The 21,324-nt window shown below is 38.6% G+C and overlaps 1 protein-coding gene across 2 annotated transcripts in view; it reads left to right on the top strand.

The window, feature by feature from the left end:
• Nucleotides 1–18,781, top strand: part of BMPR2 (bone morphogenetic protein receptor type 2) — a 101,581-nt gene extending 82,800 nt beyond the window's left edge. The window contains exons 6-13 of one of the 2 annotated variants that reach the window (XM_086751439.1): nt 451–681; nt 4,673–4,787; nt 6,397–6,557; nt 8,294–8,441; nt 9,342–9,478; nt 13,324–13,496; nt 14,568–15,847; nt 17,538–18,781. In XM_086751439.1, coding sequence (XP_086607565.1) covers nt 451–681; nt 4,673–4,787; nt 6,397–6,557; nt 8,294–8,441; nt 9,342–9,478; nt 13,324–13,496; nt 14,568–15,847; nt 17,538–17,788 — 2,496 coding nt within the window. In that variant the 3' untranslated portion in view covers nt 17,789–18,781. The other variant, XM_086751440.1, reaches the window with a different exon arrangement.
• Nucleotides 18,782–21,324: the final 2,543 nt, after the last annotated feature.

Genomic DNA, 21,324 nt, shown 5'->3' with positions numbered 1-21,324 from the left:
CTAACTTAAAACATACAGCTTATAAAGCTATCCTAAACCTAATATGTTTAGCTTAATGTCTGTGATCTCTGGAGTTAATTAAAATTGATCACATAAAAGCTATAAATGTTCAGTAGGTAGAAGTTTAGTAAGAGAATTAGCAGCACAAAACACATGATTCTGTATATAAAATGCTGAAGAGATTATTTATGATTTATTTACTGGTTATTCAGACTGTAGATCATTTAGTAAGAACTAAGTTGGCCTGTGTTGAGGTTTCCAGCTCCAAAATAGCTTTTACGACAGCATTCTAATTCTAGTTTTCAATTTAAAAATATTCACTGTATTCACTGTTTTTTTAATCGTCTAAGTCAGCGTAAAAGTTAGTGTACAACTTTTGTGGAATGAAAACTTGGATTTTGTCTTCATTTATTATTTAGTGAACTAATTACTTTTTTTTTTTTTTTGCAGTTGATTGGCCGGGGACGATATGGAGCAGTGTATAAAGGCTCCCTAGATGAACGTCCAGTTGCTGTGAAAGTATTTTCTTTTGCGAATCGTCAGAACTTTGTCAATGAGAGGAACATTTACAGAATTCCACTGATGGAACATGACAACATTGCCCGTTTCATTGTGGGGGATGAGAGATTCACTGCAGATGGCCGTATGGAATATTTATTGGTGATGGAATATTACCCCAATGTAAGTGCTTCAAATAAATCTATTGGATTGGTTTAGATTCCTAGGAATAGCCACCTTAAAATTATGTACTCTGGTATTTGCCAGTGTTTTTCATTGCTGCTTCTTGCACAGTAATGTAAAAATAATCCATATAAATTACAATTCTAATGAACTGTAGTGTGGTTGACTATAATACCCTTTAAGATTTCCCAGTGAGTGCTACCAAATGTAGTCTTCCGAATTCTTAGCTGCAGTATTTGCTCTTGGTTATGGTGCAGGTTTTTTTTAGTCAACTGTGCAATATTCAAGGACAGAATTTGAAGAGTTGTTTTTACTTAAAAATAATGTAATAAATTAAAAATTTCTTATTATATCTCTGTTATGGTAGGTACGACCTCACTCAGTAGCTGTAAATGGTGGGGTTTTTCACAATGAAACATAATAGATCCAATATTGTTGTCAAATCAGTTTGTGGTACTGTAAATAATGTTGTCTTTTTATTCTATTACCTTCTTTAAAGCTTTCTGTGGCATACCATATTTATTCTGCTGTACCATATATTGATGATGTAAGATAAGTCTGGAGAAGGCAGCATTACTTCCCAGAACCGTATCTTCACATCTCCTTAGTTAACTGAATGCTTACATCCCTCAAATTCATTGATTCGAGCTCCTGACGCTGCCTGTGTGTCTGTACACAAGCAGAGAAACAACATTTTTTTAAAAATACACAGCAGAGACATGGATTGCTTCCAGGAAATTACATATAATGTAATGTATATGGGAGTTATATATATGAAAATGCAAAAAATTACCTTTCACAATTTATCTTGGTGGGGTTTTTTTGCTTGTGTATGGGAAGGACTTTAACTGTTCAGTTAAATAATTTCTTAATGAGCTTTTTGGTCTCAAGTAAGCAAAGTCTTCTTGTATGTCCTCCACTGTGTAAAGGTTATGGCTGAAGCCTAATTTGTTATGGGGGTAGCAGGACAAAGCCGCTTATTCAAGTAGCAAAAAGAAGCAGAAAAGTAATAAGTAGCAGTAACGATGGCCTGTCTTAGGGTGTTTTAGGGTCTACTTGCGTGCTTGTGTTGAAAGTTAAATGCATACGTATGTATAAATATCTAAATATATATGCAAATTTAAGGCAACATAGCACTTCACAAATACATAAAGAGTATCTTAATGGAAACTTTTTAAGTGAGAACACACTTGATCATGTCAGCATGGACATCTAAGAAGAGATTGCAGAAACTACAAACGACCATAGAAGCAGCTCAGTCGTGCCCATGCCAGATGGACATGGCAAAGCACGTCAGCTCTGGCCTGATCTGGCAGAGCGGGCTTATTTTCAGCTGATTGAGTTAAGTGAAGTCAAGCGAGTATTCTGCTCCTGGGAGGGCATAGCATAACGGTCTTAACAGGTGATCTGGTTTTGCTGTTTTCTTGAATGAAAGGATTTTCAGATGAAATGTAAATTGATTGAAAATAGTGTCTTGTTGCTTACATAAACAGGATCTGTTAACGATCTGATTAAATGCACAGATGAGGCTTGTGACATCATATTATCAGATTCTTTCTCAATATGGTATTAAGAACAGCAAGATTAGTCTAAAATCAATCCACTGGTGGTTTGGAAGTCATTGGAAAAAGTGCACAGCAGTGTAATTAATGCACAGTATGATCCTTAATTCAGCGAGCAGATGTTCTGCTGTATGTGGAGCTAACAGCAGAGAAGGAACCCTGCTGAGGCAGCCCTGCTAAAAGGGTGTTGCACCATTCAAACTGGAGCCATAAATCTTATTTCAATAAGGACTGACCCATACAAGATGTGCAGGTGAAATACTCCCTATCCAAAACATCATTCTCCCTCAAAATACTTTCCTCCTTGGAAATAGGAACACTCAAACAAGAACATTTTCACACAGAAAACTGTTCTTGATGTTGCCTCGGTGAAATCAAGACAGATAGGTTTGACCAAAATTGTGCTATTATCCAAACGTGCCTTCAGACCAAGGTAAGTAGGTGAGCAAGTAATAAAAGGAAAGACGCCTGTATTTATCAATCAACGTGCTGTTCTGAGGGCACTCTGAAGTGTGGGAGGTGAATAAGCAGTAAGTTGCGTAGTAGGAAATAAGTAATAGTCACAGTAGTCGGACATTCTTGTCTTTTTAGAAAAATAGAAAAAATGTTGTAAAAGACATAGTAGAATCTTATGATTGTTAAAAGAAAAACATCAATTTTATCAAAAGTCGTAATCAAAACAAATGTCCCCAGTTTAACATGTGACTCATGACTCTGACCAGAATAATTTCAGTTACAAATATATCTCTCTAAATTTTGGCTAAAAATTTTTCTGGTTATCATTTATATTGAACTTCACTAAAAGCATAAAAACACAGCCCTCAACCAGCTTAAAAAATAGCTGGTGGCTAGCAAGCTCTGCAGCAGAAAGATCTGGAAGTTGGTTTGAGATCTTTCTTCAGTGAGTGTTTCCCAGTCACACCATGACAATAGTCTTGTGGCCTCCGCTAGAATGGGCTGAAATCTCAGCCCACTAAGCCAAGAAAATCCATTACTGCACCCAAATTGCTAGCAGTTGGAGACTAATAAAAGTGTTTATATTTCTTAAAAAGCTTATAACAATAAGAAAAAAAATGGTTTTTTGTTTTTAATTTCTAGGTGGATTACTGGCTTTTTTTTTTTTTAATTATCATGATCTATTTGAACTTCGTATAACAGCATTTTAAACAATTAAGAAAAATGCTCATGTAAACCTGTGTGAGTGACATTTGGTCTGTGTTTTCACCAAGGAGGCCATCTGTTCATGGGTTCCTTGTTCTGCACAGGCTAAGTCTGAAAAGCTGTAAGACTTCTGTAATTCTATTAAGGAATGTCAAGATCTTGGTTTTAGTTTTAGCATTGAATTAAAAACATGTCTAATGCTTCGGTCATTTTAAATTATCGTATCTGTGTGCTTCCATCTGAACTGTGCATGCATTACGTACCTGAATGTCAACTCCAAATGAACTCAAATGGCACATACCAGATGTTTTTTGAACCAAAAGTAACTTAACTAATTTTGCAATAAAGTGGTTTTAGTTGCAGCTATGAGAAGATGTTATATGTTAGTGCATCTTTAAGATTACAGATTTAAATAGGCAAAACCAGGGTAGCTTGCAGTCCTAAGTGAACATTATATTGTAATATGTATGCAGAGACAGCTGGACAGCTTGTTCTTCATGCATGGGGATTTAGTTTGTTTAAACTGAGTTTGTTGTCATTGGGAACCGGGTGCATGAAAACCGCTCAAAGGTGTTGTAGTTTGCAGGATCTGGCTCTTGTTTCAGATAGCAGTCTCAATTTTTAGAATATCTCAGTATGATAATAGACACCCCTCTGGTTTTCTTGGCAATTCCACCACAGATTATTAAAAAAAAAAATCTCCCATTTCTCACATTTAACTTCTCTTTCAAGAAAAGGGGAACATGACATTATTTTTCCTGTTTCTTCAGTGCGTGTGGACTTGCTCCTATTCTGAATTGCCTTTGGAGTTTTTTTTTGTTTAATATAGAAATAATTACATCGGGGAATATGCCAGTGAGGGATGCTGAGCATTCTTTGTAAGTGCTAATGGTTTAGTAACTCAGGCTATTATATCTGCAGTCACCTTTCTTCTGTTGTTCAGTAAGACTGTTTCAGAAGAATAAATCAAGTGCATGCTATGCTTTTTTTTTTATAAGTGATATCATTAGTCCTAAAGGCAGTCCCTATTATTTTGTGATAAATTTTCTGTTCCACTTCTTCATCTAAACCAAATAGCAGTACTAGAAATTAATGAAACTTTAGTCCAGTCTTGTGTTTGAGAACATCTGAGTAAACACAGGAGCAGTTGCAGAATTGCACCTTTCAGGAGCTGAAACTGTCTCTGCTAAAGATTTTGAGTTGTTCAACTGGACTATAGTTTTAATCTAGTATGTATCTTTTTTTTTTTTTTTTTTTTGTCTTTTTAGGGTTCTTTGTGCAAATATTTGAGTCTCCACACAAGTGATTGGGTGAGCTCCTGTCGTTTGGCACACTCTATAACTAGGGGCTTGGCATACCTGCACACGGAGCTACCCCGAGGAGGTAAGGCCAGGAAAGGATGCCAGAATGTTCACGATACTCTTATTTCTATCAGGTAGTAGATTCCCGTTTTTCTTTTTTTCTCTGTGACAGTACTGTGAGTAGGAAATTATGAATGCAAATAGAGATTACTCAACTTCTGCTATGTTCTTTCCTTCTGAACAATGCCATGTTGGGGGCTACATCTGCAGCGCTTGTATGAAAACACGGAGTAAGAGTCAGCAGAGCCCCGGAGAAAGGCAAGAGGAGGAGGCAGAGTTGTGCAGTGCTGCCGTACCATGGCAACAGATTACTGGAGACCTGAAGCACTGGATGTCTGTCTAGCAGAGAGCAAACAGATGGGGTGTTCTGTTTGTTTTTGCAGCTCAGGCACAAATCACCAAAGCAATTTTTAGTTTGTGTGTGAACTGTATACACAAAGAGAAATAATTAAATGTTCTATATCCACTGTAGTTTTATTTACCATATCTCTTGATTTTTGTTTAAGGGTGTGGGCCTGGTCTTCACTGTGTACAAACGATACTGCTGGACTTCTAGTGTTTTATTAGAACACTGGATGTGACAACGTAGTGGTTTATATCTTTATATCTCTGCTTGCGTGCTTCAGCCAGCATTTCAGCAGCTGAAGTACCATGATTATAAGGCAGATATTCTGAGATCTGTGATGTCTCAGGCTGCAGAATATGGCCTGGCACCCAAGTGTTAGCTTTTTGGCAGTAAGTAAAAGGGTGGTAACATTAATTCTACGTTAAGGTGCTAATGTTTGGATTAAAATTCCAAACTGTGTATGTCAAATGTTAAGCATCAGCTCTGGTAAAGAATGACAACTGAAGATGCTGTTAAAAGTGCAAGGCTGAAAATACCTGTATTGGTATTCCTATGTGCCATTGAAACTGCAGCTATCATTTGAACTTCATCATTTTGAAATGTGCAGACAGGTGTGTCCATTACCAGCCAGAAAATGTGTAAACCTTTCATCATAAAGAAGAGACAGCAATAAGCTGGTCTAGGAACTCATGGAGTAGAATAAATTCCACAGTAAAACTGATTTTATAGTGCTGGCTGCTTTACTAACAAAATAAACTGCATATAAACTAGGAACAACTGAGATTCTTCTTTGGAAAAGATCAGATCCCTTGCAAGATGAACGTGTTCAGACTGTCTGGAATAATATTGTCTAAGTATCTTCTGAATAGATGCCAATCCCAATCATAACCTAAATAGTTGGTGCCGTATTTGACACCATGGATATGAGAGAGGGCATTTGGAATGGCTGTCAGGGCTGTGGCAGCAGGTCTGTGCTTAAGTACATGATGTCTCCCCTGCCAAAATCATGCTGAATTATCCCTTGGAAAGAAGCTTATTGGCAAACATTGAAACTGTATGTAGCAGTAGCCCAATACATTTTATAGATACAGTGAAACTCTGAATGCTGTCAGTTTTCTAGAGATAGCATACTGTGGAGCTCATGGTAAAGAGCCAAAAATGTTCTTTCTAAAAGATAAGTTGATTTTCTGTTTATAGTAGCTGAGCAGACATAATGAGGTTCTTTCATTTTGCCGAACAGTAGAACTGCTCAAATAATAACAAGCACTTCCGTATGTCCAAATAGACCATTACAAACCTGCAATATCCCATCGTGACTTGAACAGCCGCAATGTACTGGTGAAGAATGATGGAACGTGTGTAATCAGCGATTTTGGACTCTCCATGAAGTTAACTGGAAACAGACTGGTACGCCCAGGTGAGGAAGATAACGCAGCCATTAGTGAGGTAAGTACAAATTCAGAGAAACCAATGTAAAAAGGAAGACAAATTAGTATGGAAGTAACACCGAGAAACAGTTGTTCCTGTTGTTACAAGGTCAATGCTAAGGTGGTACAGTTCCTGTATGGGGGAACTGCTGCAACATGGGTGAGAAGTGGCTGAAACCTTGCTAGAAATAAACTGGTTTTATTCTCAAAACACTCAAAAACAAACCTAGCATTTTGAAATGGCAGCCCTGGAGACTGAAGTTTTCTGTGTGAGATATGAGAAGATGCAAGGTAGGTTTGGTTGCCGTGTTACATGCGATGATGGGGTACAGGTCCCTTCAGTCTTGTAGTGCAGGTATTAACTGAAGACCAAACATTCTTTGGTGGGTTTGGTGTTAATTTTTTCGAAACGGTGACGCACCACATTCTACACCCTACAACCGTTTCTCTGTGTGTCATCTGCAATTTTCTGGACTTTAAATGGATACGTCTGGGAGAGTAAGTGCGTGTAGAAAGACATGGACCAACTGAGAAAGAACAGGGACAAAATAACGGGATGCTTGAAAAAGGACCTTGTGGGAAAAGATGAAAAAATGAGGGTTGTTTAGGGAAGTGAAGACAGAGGCAGGTCTTCAAACATGTAAACAGCTGCTACAAAGAGAAAGGAATAAACTATTTGCATTCTGTGTGGGTAGCACGAGAGGTAATGGGATTACATTTTAAGAGAGAAAATTTTAGTTACAAAGAAACCTTTCTAATCGGTAGAAGGCAGCCAAGGTCTGGAACGGACTGCTGAGGCCAGCTATATAGAATTTGCATCGTTTTATGAATTTAAGGAACAGATTGGGAAAACATCTGCTAGGAGTGAATTAGAATGGATTCTAGGCAGAAAGAAGAAACTGATTTCTTAAGCTTTCTTTCTAATGATGCTGTGATTCAGAGAGTGTTTTTTGTTTTCTTTTTGTATAAGCATAAATACACTGACACCTGAATATAGGCTACTGAAATACAGTGAGCATATTTTAAACAGTGAAAGTCCCTAATAGTTCAGTATATTTGTCGTCTTTGCGCTTTTAAAGAAAACCTTTACATTTCATTCAAAGAATGTGTTTCGCAATGCTAATCACCTTCCCTTAGAAAGCAGGTGCTACATTAATGATATCCAGTGCATAGGTCCTCTTTTTACAGCTCCAGTAAGGACTGAACAAAGAAACAGGGAAACCACTGTTTAAAATGCAGGGATGTAGAATAGTCCTGTGACAAAATACTGTCCTCCAAGTACTGATGAGTGATTGCTCTAACCTAGCATACTTTCTAGTCAAAATGAATAGGTATCTTCCAAGGCTGTTAACCTTTGACCATGGAAGATGCAGAGGAGAGCCTTGCTGACAGTCCAGGAGTAAAGAGAACAAGTTCCTTGTTAGCAGCCTCTTCTATTATGAGACATACCTTGGTGTTTAACAGAGTAATTTCAGGAAAAATAAATATTTCTGCTCCATCCTATTGCAAATGAGAACATTGAGTAGGGGACAAAATAATTCTGTTTTGATGCATACGAAAAAAGTGACAGAGTAGGGGGAAGGGTTTTATTATGACTAGGCTCCCGATAAGAGTCTAGAAGCTGAGGACATTCATTAGAAGAGAACTGTGTTTTTCTTAACTGTGGAAAATATCAAACAAAGTAGGGTATTAAAAACAAAATCTCCATAATAAATCTAATTTGGAATTTGAAGCTTTGATTTTATGTTTTTGCAGGTCGGTACAATCCGCTATATGGCCCCAGAAGTGCTTGAAGGAGCAGTGAACTTGAGGGACTGTGAATCTGCTTTGAAACAAGTAGATATGTATGCACTAGGCCTTATCTACTGGGAGATATTTATGAGATGTACAGACCTCTTCCCAGGTAACAAAAAGAACTGGAGAAAGTATAAGTAGTACAAAGTGGTACCAGCAACCAAAGCTACCCCCTAGCTGTAGCTTTTTAAAGTGAAGAATGGAAATAATTTTCTCAGTTGTTTTTGCCATTAAGTCGGTGCCATCTAGCGTTCGTGATGACTGTTGTCAATACAGTGCATTTGAGTGTGAAGCATGGTTCATGCTGAACGACTTTAAATTACCTGTCTAAGCAGTTTGCCTCATGGTAAGCACAATTTGAGGATTATTATTATTACTGTACAGAGTTGGGCTGATGGCAAGGCAGTACTTTCAGTTCTTAGAACTGATAAAAGTGCCTGAAGTGTCTTTCAGATTTTCCTCATGAAAGAATGGATAGCAAAGTGCTGTGATTTATTGTAGCCTTTAGTCAGTCGTACTTTTATTTATGCTAGTGACATTGAAGATTCAGGGAAACTCTCCATACCTGTAGCATCAACAAGAGGAAATAGACTTTTAACTTAACACGTGTCACAACCACCATCTTCTTCCCAAGACAGAGCATATAAAGTTAATCTGACATGCAGCATGCTCTCTGTAGTCAAACAGCTGCGCTTCATGTGCAGAGACTTGTAATTTCGCTTGGCTTCCTCCCAGACGAAGTACATGAATATGTTCAGTCAGCAACGTTTCACAGGAATTAGGTGTAATCCCGAGGCTCTAAGACATTCTGAGTGTGCCACTCAACCAGCAAAGTCTGAAGATCATTAATTCATTTGCAGTTAATTCAGCCTTTTTTGTGAAGTTAGACTTTGGGGGAAAGTGGAGAACATCTTGATAGACAGCAACTTTGATACTACCTTTCATCACCTGAAAGCCCTTGCTCTGCCTTTTAGTCTGTGATTTTCTTCTTTCTTTCTTCTGCTAACAGGGGAATCTGTGCCAGAGTACCAGATGGCTTTCCAGACAGAAGTCGGAAACCATCCCACTTTTGAAGATATGCAAGTCTTGGTGTCTAGAGAGAAGCAAAGACCAAAATTCCCAGAAGCGTGGAAGGAGAACAGCCTGGTGAGACAGAATCTTTTCAAAGGAACAATCATTTAACCTGCTATAGGGTGTACTGACTTCTTAAAAGCAATTATTGAATGTGTTCTTTTTTAAAAAAAAATTGTTAGTATTTAAGGATTGGGAGCTGCTTCTGTCTGAACTTCTTAAATATTGAATTCAGTTTTTAAAAAGGAAAAAAAATGATTATTATTGGATGCTGAAGAGTGATATACAGAATATAACTTGTTGCATTAATTGTTAGACATGATCTGTAGTATTATGCATAAAGTACCTATGTGTTCTCTGTGTAATGGATGAGAAACATGAAGGCATTTTCTGCCTTTTGACATCTTATAAACTAGTAACACCCTAAAATAGTTGGCAAAACTGTAAATACAGTCTTCCAAAACTAAAATCTATAAACATTGTAATAAGTAAACTTTTTTGAAGTCATATAGTTCTCAGAATTTTCAGAGGCTACAGCTTCTAGCAATCATTTCATTATAATTACATTAGAAATCTTACATGGCTTCATTTAATCTGCAATTTTTATTGTCAAGACTATAAACAGCGTAATGTTGTTTGTTGTTTTGAATTAGTATTGCTATGGCTTACAGCCTTGCTTGCTGCTGCAGGCCAACAAGTTACAGCAAGTCAGCTGAACTCTGCTAAGAGTCTGTGTGCTTGCTTTAATCTGCAGCAAAGGTGAGGTAATATTAATCCTCTCAGCTCAGAGGGGGTTGTTTGTCTTTTTTTACAAGCAAAATGAAATGTTAACAGTTACTGGGTTCCACCTGATGCATGGTAACTTGTTTAAGCTAAAATAGCTTGATTGTGAGTATGAAAATGATGTATTTGACTCTTATTTAAAAAGGTGCTTCTAGTTATTCCCTTACTGAAATGATGCCCTTCACTCTTCAGAGGCTTTGCTAGTTGATAAGTCTGTAGCTACCGTGCCGATAATTGGGAGCCTAAGGCCTCATCTCTGCTGGTACCTGTAAAGATGTATGAAAGCGTTTTCAGAGAGGAGCCAGAGCCTCCAGTATGAACACTGTTGTAAAACATGTTGCAACTGAGTTGAGAGCTTCATAGAGAGGTTCTTTTATTAGACAGTTTTGGCCAGCCAGTCAGGGAGGTCTGGGGCAGAGAAAAAAAAATCCACACCCAAACTATATAGGAAGTCAAGCAGCAACTGTTTTAACTATAGCCATGCTGGCAGATGCAGTGTTGGATAAACCAAGCTTGACAGCTGTTTTTGAAGACAGTTATAATGAAAACAGTTCAAGAAGGTTTGTTTTGTTTTGCAGACTACAGTTTTAAATGTTAATTATGTTCCAACAAGCTGATAGACTCCAGCATTATTAGACACTGATCCCCATATTTAAACTGCCTAACACATTTTTGTTGTCACTGATTTATTTTTCTTTAATTCAAAATAATAATTATAATGATGATACTAAGTCCAGCTCTAAGGATGGATCTACACTATTGCTTGAAGAGAAGAATAAATAAACAATCTGTAGTTTTCTCATGGGTATCAAACGACCTACTCCACCCTCACTAGTCTAGGAAAACATCTGAGTGAGCACTGTAAGGGAGATACTGTAGAAAACGAAGCTCCAGATAACCTCACCCTGGACCCAGGTCCTAACCTCCTGTATCAAATGCGTGAGGTAGAAGACTCTTGTCCATTACTTAAAGCTATACTGACATGTTGGGTTATAACACTGTCATGCAAATTCATCTATTAGAGAAGTGTGTTTGCCTTTTTCATTTGAGAAATACAAATAAAAAGCAGTGTTTTATTTTTTAGGTCACGTAATTAAGGCACTCAAGAGGTGTGGAATCCTAAATTTACAATTATCTATGCAGTCTCCATCTGCTTCTTGAACATAGAATCATAGAATGGTTAGGGTTGGAAGGGACCTTCAAAGGTCATCTAGTCCAACCCCCCTGCAAGGAGCAGGGACATCCCTGACTAGATCAGGTTGCTCAGAGCCTCATGGCCTTGAACGTTTCCAGGGATGGGGCCTCCACCACCTCTCTGGGCAACCTGTTCTAGTGTTCTATAACTCGCATCGTATGCATTATGATACAGACCTTGATTAGCAGTATTGTTTTTCACAGTATAAATCAACAATTTGAGCAGCTGATGTGCATAAAACAATTCAAGGACTATAACCTGAGTTGAGATCTTAGCAGCATTCTTGTCTTATTTGCTAAAGCCAGGCCCAAGCTTGACTTCAAAGGTCAGGACTGAAGGATATTAATAGAATAATGCAGATTTCCTGTCTCTTCTGTCTTTTTTGTGTGTGCTAAACTTCTAAATAGTGCATTTTAGTATAGGTCTCTTTGAATCTGAAATTAATAGAAAACACATTAAACCAGGACACTCTGGTAAAAGCGAAGCTCTAGAACTTCAGTTTTGTTAACTATCTATACCATCATCACTGTGCTGCTTTCATGATCCTTAAAACATCAAAAGGAAAGGATCTGATAGAAGAGAGACAATATTAAATTAAATACTGGTTAAATTTACTGCTGGTGAAACCTGTAGGGGAGACTCTTGCAAAGGCACAAGATAGGAGATCAGGGTGTCCATTGATTTAGTTACGTCTAAATTGTGACTAAATCAAGTCCTAAAAGCCAAATGAAGGCTTTTTACTCTGGGAGAGAAAATAGATCCAGTACATTATCCTGTCATTGTTCCTGAAGGTGCTTGTAGACTCATCTCCCTCAGCTAAAAGGGGTGTAGCTGCTGCTTAGCCCCTCTTCAACCTACTGTGGGAAGGGAGATGAAAGATTTTCTTGTGTGGGAGCTCGTCCCCACCTGTGCAGCCATAGCTGCGTCACTAAGCAGCAGTGACTTGCCCGATGCAGGCAATGCCAGGAGCCCGCTCTGTGGACGAGGAGCTCTTGGCTAGCCTACAGAGCTGGTCCTGGCTTTCGCTACCAGAAGTGAACACGGCAGTCTGGCACAAAGGCACCGAATGCCTTAGTGCCCAGCTGGGACTAGGCACGGTCACTGGTGCTGGAGAGGTTAAAGCTGGGCTGTAGATGTGAGATGTTCTGGCAAAGCCTGTCCTATCCATGGGCCACAGATTGGCAGCAGGGGCCGATAAACGTCTGCCTGGTTTTTGTACTGCGGATGCAGTGGAAGCAGAAGTGTTCAGAGCTTGTAATTTGAGTTGTCTCCTCTCCAGATCTCTGACCATATGGCAGCATGTTTTGGAGGTCTTGAGCTCTAATCCTGATGGTACTGTTCACCCCACAGTGTGATCCCAGGAAAGTGTGTCTGTTTCTGTTTCCCCATCTGTAAAACAAGGGCAGCAATAATCTCCTCTCATAGCACAGGCAAATTCACTGATATTTATGAGGTGTTTGGGTGTTTCAGTAATGAATAGAGGAAGAAAAGCATGATGAAATGGGCAAGGCTGTGTTATTTGCATACAGTGCAGGGAAGCAAGGCAGAGACCATTAGCTGAATTGTGAGGATAACAATGACAGCATTTCCAGAATGTCATCAATCCTTAGTACGCAGCTTTCGTAAGGCAGGGAGAGGGAGCTGAGCACACATACATCAGAGGGAGCTGGCTGAAGGTTGTGTGGACAATGGTGAATGGAGCTTTTACTAAATAATTGTCTTTCTAGTCGGGGAGTGTGTGAGGTATGATAATATTAGTCCTGCATATTCTGGTTTTAGAGTAAACTAGCTTTGAATGAAATTGTGTATCTTGAATTTCTGTTCCTCATCAGCTTGTGACTATTTTCATGCATACAGAATGCTGTCATAAAACAGTAAACTAGAAGCACAATATAGAGAGAACGTAATTTAAGATAAAGGGGTTTTGTTTGTCTCCTGGCAGGCTGTGAGGTCACTTAAAGAAACAATTGAAGACTGTTGGGATCAAGATGCTGAAGCTCGACTAACAGCGCAGTGTGCTGAGGAGAGGATGGCAGAACTCATGATGATTTGGGAGAGAAATAAATCAGTTAGTCCAACAGTCAACCCTATGTCAACTGCCATGCAAAATGAGCGGTAAGAAGAGAAAACATTTGGTTTGAGTCAGCACCGAATGCCCAATGCAATGCTCAGCTCACTCCAGGAAGGAAGCTGAAACACACTGCTAGCTTAACATTTCTGCACCCTTGAAGTGTGTGTGTTACGAGAGCTAGTCTGCATATGAGTATTGTATGACACAATCCTGATGGCTTGTGTTCTTAAGATCTCCTGTGTCCCCCCCAAATTCAGGCACCTTTTATGTAAACAACTGTACTCTCACAGAGGGGCCTTTTAAACTGAACTTAGGCAGACTGCCTAACAGGCTTGCAAAGATGAGTAACAATGAATTGTCTTTAAGTATTCTTGCTAAATGATGCATAAAACTTCTAATTAAAATGTTATTCTAGAAACTGTGAATTTGCAGGCAGTATGAGTTCAGGAAATCACTGTCTCAAACCTGTAGCTTTTCAGTTAAAGAACTGCAGGGCCATTGTTTAGGTCATCGTTATTCTGACCTCAGTGAGAGAGAGGCTGCGCATTCTCTCCTCATCCAGAGGGAGTGAGACTGCAGAACTGACATTAGTGCTTAACAGTATACACTAGAGATCTGGATTTGAGAGAAGAGAAATGTTGCTGTATGTGGCAGTGTTCATTGTGATGAAAAAAAAAAATTATGTTCAAATCATAGAACACCTGAGCTGCTTAAGTAATCTGTTTTTCATGGTTTAGGACCTTGTGACTTTTTCCCAGCATCACTTTCTCCATCTTGTGTGTTGAGTTCTTGTTGCCCTCCTTCCTTGTCACTTCTCTGTGGGTAGAGCAGTACCCAGCAGTGAACAGGACAAACAGCATATTGGGCAAATAAAATAAAATTACTTAGTTGTATAAATAACATCCATGACAAAATTGCTGTCCTAGTAAAACCAATTTTCTGCTACCCAGGATTTTTCAAGGAAGTTACTGAAGGATCTCAGTTTGTACTGTATCTGTCCTGAGTTTATGCATGAAAAGAGACAGAAAGACATTCAGCTCTCTTAAATGAGAGACTTTATAACATGAGGTGATTTTTACGTATATGATCTTAATGTTGCTTATTTTTTCTTAAAGGAATCTGTCACATCATAGGCGTGTATCAAAGATAAGGCCATATCCAGATTACTCTTCCTCTTCCTACATTGAAGATTCAATCCACCACACTGACAGCATAGTGAAGAACATTTCTTCTGAACATTCAATGTCCACTACACCGTTGACTTCAGGGGAAAAGAATAGAAACTCCATTAACTATGAGCGGCAACAAGCACAAGCTCGCATCCCGAGTCCTGAGACAAGTGTCACCAGTTTGTCCACCAATACTACCACCACCAATACAACTGGCCTCACTCCTAGCACTGGCATGACCACCATATCCGAAATGCCTTATTCGGATGAAACAAACTTACATACTACAAATGTCATGCAGCCAGGTGGGCCCACCCCTGTTTGTTTGCAGCTAACAGAGGAGGACTTAGAGACAAATAAATTGGATCCAAAAGAAGTGGATAAGAACCTGAAAGAAAGCTCTGATGAGAATCTGATGGAACACTCACTTAAGCAGTTTAGTGGGCCAGATCCACTCAGCAGCACAAGTTCCAGCTTGCTTTATCCGCTGATAAAACTTGCAGTAGAGGTGACAGGACAACAGGACTTCACACAAGCTGGCAATGGTCAAGCATGCTTGATTCCAGATGTCCCATCTGCTCAGGTCTATCCTCTACCCAAGCAACAGAACCTTCCGAAGAGGCCTACTAGCCTCCCCCTAAACACCAAAAATTCAACAAAGGAGCCACGGTTAAAATTTGGTGGCAAGCACAAATCAAACTTGAAGCAAGTGGAAACAGGCGTTGCCAAGATGAACACTATCAATGCTGCAGAACCTCATGTCGTGACAGTTACCATGAACGGAGTGGCTGGGAGAAGCCACAGCATAAACTCTCATGCTGGCACAACCCAGTATGCCAATGGGACAGTGCCATCTGGCCAGACAACCAGTTCGGTAGCACAGAGGGCCCAGGAAATGCTTCAGAACCAGTTCAGTGGAGAGGACAGTCGCCTGAATATTAATTCAAGCCCTGATGAGCATGAACCCTTGTTGAGGCGGGAGCAGCAGGTTGGCCATGATGAAGGTGTTCTGGACCGCCTGGTAGACAGGAGAGAGCGACCACTGGATAATGGCCGAACAAATGCCAATAACAACAACAGTAATCCATGCCCAGTGCAAGACGCAGCTACAGTCAGTATCCAGAATGTAGCAAGAAATCCTGGGCAGACTCAGACTAGGAGAGCACAGAGGCCTAATTCGCTGGATCTATCGGCCACAAATAGTTTGGATAGCAGTAGTATGCAGTGTAAGTGCCCGCAGGACTTCAGCAGTTTCCCTGACACTTTTTTACTTAATAACTACATACGTCTGCTTGAATAGAAAATACTTCTCTCTCTCCTGTCCTTCCTCAAAGCGTACTTACTAAATACCGTATAATTTTAATTTCTACCAGCACAATTTATATTCTCGATAAAGTCCTGTCTCCATCATGTTAGGTCACTGTCTTTCTTTCACATACATGGAATAAATCTGTCCCTTTCCAACTTATCTATTCTGACTCTAGCAAGGGAGTAGTTTCTAACTTTCTAACTTTCTCTCCTTGCAAGACACCTACCTTGGGAGCTGCAAAGCATATTGGAAAAGCTGCCTATTTCTTCCTCCATGGGCACATTATACCTTCTTTTCTTTACTTTTCCTCATTCTCTTAATAGTAGCTGGCTCTTAAGATGCATTGATTAAAATAATTTTTTATAACAACTACTTAAATGCTTCATTACGTTTAAAGCAACTGATTTTACTGTATTAGCTAGGCCTAGATGGACAGTCAGGCATTCTCTACTTTGCTATGTGAGCTCCAACTATTACAGCAATCCTTTGTCAGTTTACGATGTACATACTAAAAATTAATCAAAGTAGAGAAGGAATTAATTTTAATAGACTCCTTCAGAATAAGTGCCTTGAGAGTTTTAAGGCCAAAGATTTAAGAGGTTACAATGGGGCTCTCCTTTTTACAGTAAGGTGTAACTGTGTAGAGTTAATTGAGGTACATCCTCTGAGTTTGTCGCTGGAGCTGTTGGAGAGGCTCCTAGTGTGCATTTTTAAGAGAATATATTTCCAGAATGCACTGTAGTCTTTGAAAGGTGCTTGCAAACCTCTGACTATGTTTAGGCAGACGCTGTGATACTAGTGAAATAATCTGGGGTGCCAGGCATGTTTGGAAAGAAAAGGTTTAGAAACAAACCAGATCTTTCAAGAAATGTAGCTGACTATTCAGCAGTGGAAAATTTAAGCCCTCCTTTTAAGTAGGAAACCTTAATTTTTGTCTTAACATGTTGAGTTGAAATCTTACTGAGGTAAAGAAAAAACATTATTGCAGTAACTTTCTTTAATTGAAGGCTAAGTTAAAAGAAGGGGTTGAAGGTTATGTAAAGTTAAAGTTTTTTAAACAATCAGATTTCTGCTGCTGAAATTTGATCATGATTAAAGTCAGTTTTGCAACCCAACACCCCAAATCTTGACTTAAGATCTTAACAGAGAATGGACCATTTTGTCTCCAGGTGAAGTAGGATGAGGGGACCTATGATTTAATTATGCTATTAAAAGCTTAGCCTTTGCCATCCTGTCGTAGCGACATGTTTTTTGTACCTCCCATTACAGGTAATATAAGATACTATGATTGCAAAAGCCCCTCAAATGTCAGATGCTGATTCTGCTGTTTGATGCCAATGTGCATTCAAGGTAACACAAATTACTTCACTGAAGTAATTTCTAACAGAGAACAGAATCTGACCCCTTGCTTTAGTGGCAGCTGCTGTAGCTGATACACCTGTCACGCCTCTGCACACAGTTGCTTTTGTGTGACAAGATTTTGTTCTTTTGTTCTGTTTTGCATGTAACAACCCTGGCCTCTCCAGTCTAATCTTACCTTCCTTGTAATACTATTTTCTACTCTGTTTTTGTTTTCTGTTTGGTTTTTGTTTGTTTGTTTTCTTCAGTAGGTGACTCCTCACAGGATGGCAAATCAGGCTCAGGAGAAAAGATCAAGAAACGTGTGAAAACTCCGTACTCCCTTAAGCGGTGGCGTCCCTCAACGTGGGTTATCTCCACCGAGCCGCTACACTGCGAGGTCAACAATAACGGCAGTGACCGGGCAGTCCATTCCAAATCCAGCACTGCTGTTTACCTTGCGGAAGGAGGCACTGCCACCACGATGGTATCTAAGGACGCAGGAGTGAACTGCCTGTGAAACACTTTAAAGTTGACAAATGACCTTTTTTTTTTTTTTTCCCATTATTTGAAACAAACATGCAGAAGACATTTAAAAAAACTGCTTTCTCCTCCTGTCAGCAACCCCTACCAAGGACTCGCTTTAAATAGATTTCAGCTATGCAGAAAATTTTTAGCTTATGCTTCCATATTTTTTTATTTTGTTTTATTTTTTGAACGTTTTTGCACTTTTATTTAGTATCGCTAAAGTTAAGTCTGTCTGTTTTGACCACGGAATATATATATGTGTATCAAAAATGTGGTCTCAAAATATTTTTTTAAAAAAAGTAACAAAAAAAAGTATTGCTGATAATCAGTTTGGACCAGTTTCTTAAGGTCACTAAGATCATAAGCAGACTATAAGACAGGTTTGACTGCAGTGGTGTCGTGTAACCATGTTTTGATTTCTGTGCACAAGCTAGTCTGTATATCTCTATGTTACAAAGTGTATTCTCTTTTGAACCCCCTATTTTTCTTGTGTCATGTTGAAATGTGCAATAGTCTATAGTTCACAATATGCTTTATTGAAAAGTGTGTTTCTAAAACTGCCACATATTCCCCTTTTTGTATTTGTTAATTTGTCCCTGACAGTTGAGCAGTCAGCTGGTCACGGCAGTGAACTTTGCACATCGTAGCTAGCTTGAAGCAGCTGCCTATATCACATTGTGCTCTGAGGTGACAATGCATGAATTTTCCCCAACTTGAAAGGGCTTTTAAAAAGAAACAATAACAAGAAAAAATCTGAGCTCAATACCTTTCCTTTGGTCCTTCCAAATAAAAATGTTTCCTCTGTCATAGTAGATGCCAGCCTGTGAAGTTCTGAATAACAAAATGTTGAACAAATGTAAGGAAACCATGTCAGCCATTTTCTCCATTTTATTTTGTGTGCAGTTTCAGCCCTTGTATTTATGTAAAACCTTATTTAGATCACTAATTATGTACATGGAAAAATACATTTTATTCAGAAATCTTAGTAACTGTCATACTTAAATCTCTAGTGAAGATAGGTTGTGAAGATGTTCTGTTTACACAGAGGGAAAATCCTTTATCTTATTTGGCACAAAATAGTTTTGTGTTGAGTCAGGAATCTTTTGTGATTTACTTCCTTGCAGACAGTCTGGGGTAAAATCAGCCTGATTGCTTGTGCAGGTAGGTACATCCTAACTGACTGTTGTTGCTGAGTTGAAACTCTTCCTCCCTTCAGAGTTTTTAGAGCCCCTCATTCATCTTGTAAAATTTATTGCATGCTTTTAAAATTCATGGTTATGAGTGTTTGCGGGGGAGGAAACTTCTTTCAGTTTGTGTGCACATGGATTTTAGGTGTCAGTGAACATGAATGTAGCATCTGTTGAGATAAATTGGTTTTTTAGCATCTCTAGTAAACCCTACCTTTTTTTAGAATGATTGCTTTTACTGTCTACTGAAAGAAAATTAATTTCCTATCAGTCAGGACCTCCTTCCACCTGAGAAATTAATATTCTGATTGAAAACACTTCAGTAAAAACTATTTAGATAAAAAAGATACAACACATGTCAGTCTTTGGTACTGAGTAAAGTTTTATCACTGTATCTGAAAATTGGTGATGTTCAAAGAAAGAAAATCTATTCAGTCAGACTGCCAAACTCCTGTGGCAAGATGCTGGCAGCGAACAATTGCCTCCCCAGCCTGTCTCTTTTCAGCTGACTGAAACAGATGCTCTGTGCTTTCAAGCTCATTTGTTTCCTTGCTGTTTTACTATTTTCCCCCCTGAGGTGAACTTTGCCAGCCCTGTTCCTCTCTATCTGATGATACAACTAACATAATATATGCTTGCTACATCTGATTCTTGCTGTTTCCCAAACTGCCTTGTTTGTGCTTAATTGCTATGATTTTCTCTTGTAGTGCTTCTTAATGTTTCTTAGATTCTCCTAGATATCTCCAAGAGATAACTCCATAAATCCAGACTTTGATTAAGTGTAGTTGTAGAAAGACAAGCCATGAGACACATTTTGGGTTCCCTGTGTTCTTTAAGCACCAGTTCAGGTACTGTAAGTACCTTTCATTTCTGAGGCGTAAATCTGTTAACCCGCTGCATAAATACGCAGTTTTATCTCCCTTCTTCAAAAATACAGCCTTTCTCTGGTTTTACTCTTAATTCACTCTCCGGCTTCCCATCTGCTGCAATCTCACATCCCAGATGTTGAAAGCCTGCCAGTTGCTCAGCTGGTTTTCAAGACCTGAATCAGAATTTTTGGCATTCTGTTCATCATGTTGGCTGTGGCTTTCTTCTCTTTTGGCCGCCTTTGAGTCTCCATTTGAAGTACAGTATGTTGTTCTGTCACGATGGCTGTATCATGCATATTGAAGATTCTTCACTCCTTTCCCAATGACTTTTTGCTTTGCCTTGCATGTATCCATCAGCATTTCAGAATGTGGGCTGAAAAGCGTATTTAGGACACTCTTACCTAACTTGAAACACTCTGGGGAGAGAAAGGTTATTTGCTCTGACTACTGCTTCTTTCTGCTAAGACAGATTTGCACCAGTCTTCTAGCCTTGCTTTTCAGGCCAGTCCTTTGTAAGAAATCAATTTTTTTGTAATGCTTTATGGAATCAAAATTATTTTAATACCAAATGACAATGTTCTGCAGGTTTCCTCAAACATTCTTCAAGCTTTATTTTCCTTTACCTATTTCTGTCACTTGCTGGAAAGCCTTTGGGATGAATTGTAATTAGTAGAAAGTATTTGCTTTGTAATCTACCATGAATAAATATAATTTGTAACATGATAGAAATATGTACTTAATCACAAAATACCCTATAGATTAAATAGAGAAAAACTATTTATTTTTAAAGGTCAGTCAAAACAAACTCTTAAGTAGGTACCAAAATATTGTAATTCTGCACAGCTAGATGAGATCAGATTAGCAGTTTGGTTTTAATGCTTAATTTAGTAATGCCCTCCTTTTGCTCAGAGCTCATAATCCAATCTCCACAGAATACTTTATCCGTAAATTAAATGATATTGAATCTCATACCATGGGGAATCATCCTTAACCAAACAAAATACATGTAAGAGAGAATTCTACAGATCAGACACATGGATAGTTGATAAATGTGCTATAATCAGGGGAGACCAATGTGTTTTCTTTGTGTGTTTTTTTTTTTTTAAGAGAAAAGGATAATGATGAAAGTTTATAATTTTCTATCAATTTCTCCTGTATATTGCAGACAAGATAAATATAGCAAAATGAAAATAGAATGATAGTGTAAATACCTATGAATTGTGCCACTGTCAAATAGGCAACAGTAGAATATTTGCTATGGTAATTTATAATGTATAATTCAAGTAAAATGTTAGAGCAAGCATTTGTGATGTTTGTATATATAAGACAAAATCTAAAATCTTACTGGTTTTAGAAAATGATGTGCTAGTAGAAGCCACAAGAGTTGCTTAGGTTAATGCATTGTCTTTTTCTGTTTCCTGTAAGAGATACCCTGCAACATAAGGTGGTTTTTAGAATGTGAATTCTAACCA

The sequence above is a fragment of the Chlamydotis macqueenii genome, chromosome 6 (genome assembly GCF_036417535.1).
Source record: "Chlamydotis macqueenii isolate bChlMac1 chromosome 6, bChlMac1.mat, whole genome shotgun sequence".
In the NCBI taxonomy this organism is placed as follows: domain Eukaryota; kingdom Metazoa; phylum Chordata; class Aves; order Otidiformes; family Otididae; genus Chlamydotis; species Chlamydotis macqueenii.
Note: the sequence above shows the minus strand (reverse complement) of the source record. Positions and strands in the feature narration are given on the sequence as shown.